At 40.2% G+C, this 4404-nt stretch overlaps 1 protein-coding gene across 1 annotated transcript in view; it reads left to right on the top strand.

Moving 5' to 3' along the window:
- Window positions 1-4404, top strand: part of PARP8 (poly (ADP-ribose) polymerase family, member 8) — a gene marked incomplete at its 5' end in the record, with an annotated part of 136802 nt that overhangs the window by 71788 nt on the left and 60610 nt on the right. Inside the window, one exon of the mRNA XM_005872624.2 lies at window positions 3959-4048. Coding sequence (XP_005872686.2) covers window positions 3959-4048 — 90 coding nt within the window. The remainder of the gene's footprint in view (window positions 1-3958; window positions 4049-4404) is intronic.

The raw sequence follows: 4404 nt of genomic DNA on the forward strand, positions 1-4404 counted from the left end.
GATTCTTTTGTCCCTTTTATATGTTCTACAGGGTATTGCAATCGCTGAAGGGCAGTATTTGCTACTAAAAGATAAAGCATTGATTTTTGGATTCAGTCAGTTTCCCACTACTAACTGTAGTATTACTGTTTTAATTACTTACGTAATTTGAGCAAGTTAATCTCTCTGAGCCTTGGTTTCCTCATCTTTAAAAGAGGGACAATACATTGTCCAGCATCATCTTGTTTGCATCAAAATACACTGGCCTCGCACACACACATGCAGATTTTGTCACAGCAGTTACACCTGTTTAAGAAACTTGGGTTTTGATCAAGCTAAAAAAAAATAAATAAATAAGAGGGATAATCATTGTTTGGCTTGGGGGTTGACCTGAATGTTACATCATATATTCAGGGGAAATATCCATATTCTAACAACAGTGTGATTTCATTTAGAATTATTTCTCTTCAATCACATAGGGATGACTAATGGAGTGACTTGGCCTAATGATGCTGCAGTTGAAATAAAATAAAAGCAACTGTTTAAGTGATCCTTTTCCATAGCTCCCGCTCATCTGCGCACATCCCGGCCATGCTCGCATGGTCTGGGGGGAAGGGAAGAGAACATGGTCCTACTCTCAACAGCCTTTCACAGGGATCTATAGGACCTCAGCACGTACACATCACAGAACCTCACGGCCCTCAACAACAGTTTTAAGATAAAACAGCTGGCAGCTCTCGAGTCACGTGGGAGAATTCCCGGGAAGGGGTTTGAGTTGGGAAACATTCTCCTCTGCCACTGACCCATCTGTTGCCTTGAGCGGTCCTTCACCCTTTTACATCCCACGTTTCCACGTCTGAACAAGATGATGACAGTGTAACAGATGTCACACAGTGTGAGGAGGATTTAGAGATCACATCTAAACAGCCACAAGAGGACACGTGCCTCGGAGCCCCTCCTCTGTGTCATCCGGCCGCCGGAGGACACGTGGGCTCCGTGCCTCGGAGCCCCTCCTCTGTGTCATCCGGCCGCCGTGGCCCAGGCCACAGGATGAACAGGCAGACGGAAGCAAGGTCTGGGTTTGAGAGGCTTTGTCTGTTTCTGACTTGGGCGTACCTTAGTGAGCTGGCCTATTATATTGCAAAGGCGATTTAATATATATTGTCATGGAACCTGAACACGTGGTTGGTTTGCGTAAATGAAGCCAAAAACAGAAATCGAAAGTGTTTTAGTGCCTACGTACTACCCCGAATACAAACTGGTGAAAGTCTCTTAGAAAACGGTATGTTTAATACGTCACCCTGTCCTTCAGCATGATGCAAGGTGTGTTCATTAAACTGCATTCTCTTTTCTTTTTTAAAAAATATGTCTTTATTGATTTTAGCAAGAAAAGAAGGGAGAGGGAGAGGGAGGGATAAGGGAAGGAATGAGAGAGAGAGAGAAAGAGAGGGAAACATGGATGTGAGAGAAACATCAATTGGTTGCTTCCCACACACCCATTCTGGGTACCGAACCCAAAACCTGGGCATGTGCCCTGACTGGGAATCAACCAGCGACCTTTCAGTGCCCGGGACATGGCTCAACCAACTGAGCCACACCGGCCAGGGCCAAACTGTATTTTCTTGGGTCAAATCTGACTGCCTTCCAGTGACAACACTTTGCATAAGCCATTCCATCCTATGTCCCCGTTTTATGAAACAAAGTTGTGATTTACTTGCCTTTTGATGCTTTAGGCAAACCTTCCTTCCTCCGTGACTCTGAGATATTGCCGGTGGCTGTGCCCGCCTCTCGGATGGCTCTCTGTCTCCCCTGGTCGCTGCTCAGTGGTTCCTTCTGTTGCCTTAATGCTTCCTTCTCATTCTCCTTTTCTCCACAAGCTTGCTGCAAGGAGTCCGCTGTGCACAGGGAAGAACTAGTTAAGTCTATTCAGAGGCAGTTAGCTTTGAGTCAGTAGGACTCTTCACGAGGGTTAAAGAAATTTAAACGCTGGCTTGAATGGAGGGCTCTTTGCATCCTTTCCTGAAAGCCCAAGATTCTGGGCAGAAGAGACTCCAGATAAGCCGTCTCAACTAATGAGGAGAAAAAACAAATTTGTGTCAAATCCGTTCCTTAGTCTGTGGTTCCACTTGTGAAACAGGAAACTCACATGATGCTGCGTGAAAATGAAATAAGGCAGAATTTGTCATGAAAACATTGTGTCAAATCCGTTCCTTAATCTGTGGTTCCACTTGTGAAACAGGAAACTCACATGATGCTGCGTGAAAATGAAATAAGGCAGAATTTGTCATGAAAACAAATCGAAGTATCGAGGCAAACCTTTTTGGTTTCAAATCTAATCCATGTACATGCACGTGGCCTCTCTCCTTTCTGAATAACCGTTTCAGCCTTATGTCTACTGAGTCTTGTGTGGCTGGGCTGTGAGTACGTGTGACTATCTTTCCTCACTGCTCAGGGTCTAAAAACAGTACAGATGTTTCTTTGGAAAGAAAGTGATGACTTAGATATCTGTCAACTAAAAAGCATGTTCTCACTGCACTGACACAATATTATGAAAACTTGGCTGGAGATCTTTGATTGTGTTTCTAATCTAGACAGTCACCATATTGTCATTCCCCTCGCAAAAATTAATACAGGCTTCTATTTATTGTGTGTAAGGGATATTCTGTACCTCTGTTTTTATATTTGTAATTCATATATTTTATACATCATTCAGCGTAGCATGGTGCCATTATTACTGAATTGATAACGTGTTTGTTAAATAGCTGTCTCACTTATGTCCTGTGATCATCAGGGAGCAAAGTAGGATAAACAGCTCTGTGTTCTGTTGTATTAGCATGTACTTGAAAATCAGGATTTATCAGGGAAAAGTCCTAAATTTATAAAAAATATTTTCCCAGAGGAAACAAAAAATGCATAAGAAACAGAGACCCTGTGGAGTAATGAAGTGTCCTGTGCATTTCACTTGTGTTATACTATTTGGATGAAGTTAATTTGTGGAAGAAGAATTGGGAGACTTCGTATCAATTCAAGAACATACCTTATTTTCATAAAGCATATGATTGTCTAACCACTATGCCGTACACCTGAAGCCAGTACAAAGTAATATGAAAATAAAAAGCATCTGTATAGTGGCATTTCAGTTTGACCATATTTTTATGAGCAATGAAAAATCAGAATAGCTTGTCATTATGTAACTCCCCAACGTAATGTAATTTCAGAATCTTCTTGCAAAGGAATCACCTAAGATACCGTCATTGAAAGATAAAAATTAAGAAAAAGAAACAATACATATGTTAGAGTGACACGAGGGATCTGATTTACAACAGAAGCTTTGTCTCAGACTCGTTAGTGACTGAATGTGGAGTCTTTTGGGGGCACCTGGGGTCCTGGTGAGCTTCCTCCCTCCGCTCTGCTTCCTTCGTAGAGAGTGGCACCGGGAAGGCCCCTGCTCAGTGAGTTGGGGCAACCTGTTGCATCCAAATGATTTGTTGCCACAGATGGGCCATTTTAGATGTATGTGGGCAGTGTCTGTCCCAAAGTCTGTATTTCCTTAGGAGGTTACTAAAAACTAAAATGATTTTTTAATTTATAACTTTCAGAATTAAGGAAAACAAATGACATTAACTGTTGCTTATCCATAAAATCCAAATTACAGAAGGAGAATGGGGAGGTATGTAAATTATATTTTGTATTTATTTTAAAACATAAAATTTATTTTAAATTTGCTGTGTATTTGTAGTCAGCATCATCATTGTTATTTAGGCTAAGGTTGCAAATAGTGAAGGAAACTGGTCTAGGAGGTGCCATTCACAATGAGTTTACACATTCATTGGCAATTTACTTCATTATTTTCTGACTTATTAGAACAACAGTGTGTGCTTTATGAGTGTTAGAGGTGATATGGATATAACTTTATACTTTTATAAAGGATGTACTTTTTCAAGTTACTATGCCTTTAATTGTCTATACTTCTTTGCAGATAATACCTACGTGTCAAGTTCAGAAAATGATGAAGATGTGTTAGTTACTACAGAGCCAATTCCAGTAATTTTTCACCGAATAGCAACAGGTAATAGGAATACACTATTTTTGTCTTAGGTTAATATTTATTTGGTTATTAGGTAGCTTTGTGTTTTGGTTTCCTTGAGCCCATGTAACAGATAGTAAATCTTTAGCATTTAGAAATCTGGTTCTCCATCCAAATTTTCTATCTCAAGGGCTTTAGTTTGTTTTTTGACAGTTGTTTAAGTGCATACATTTATAGTACTTTAAAAAAGTCTTGTTTAACGGTATCATGTTGATATTTGTTCTTTTGAAAATGTTTTCATGCATAATGACACTGCTAGACAAACTGAATATTTATTTAACAAGCATACTTGAGGCATTGTAGATCACATGATACACACACACACACACACACACATA

Source organism: Myotis brandtii, unplaced genomic scaffold, assembly GCF_000412655.1.
Source record: "Myotis brandtii unplaced genomic scaffold, ASM41265v1 scaffold384, whole genome shotgun sequence".
Taxonomy (NCBI): domain Eukaryota; kingdom Metazoa; phylum Chordata; class Mammalia; order Chiroptera; family Vespertilionidae; genus Myotis; species Myotis brandtii.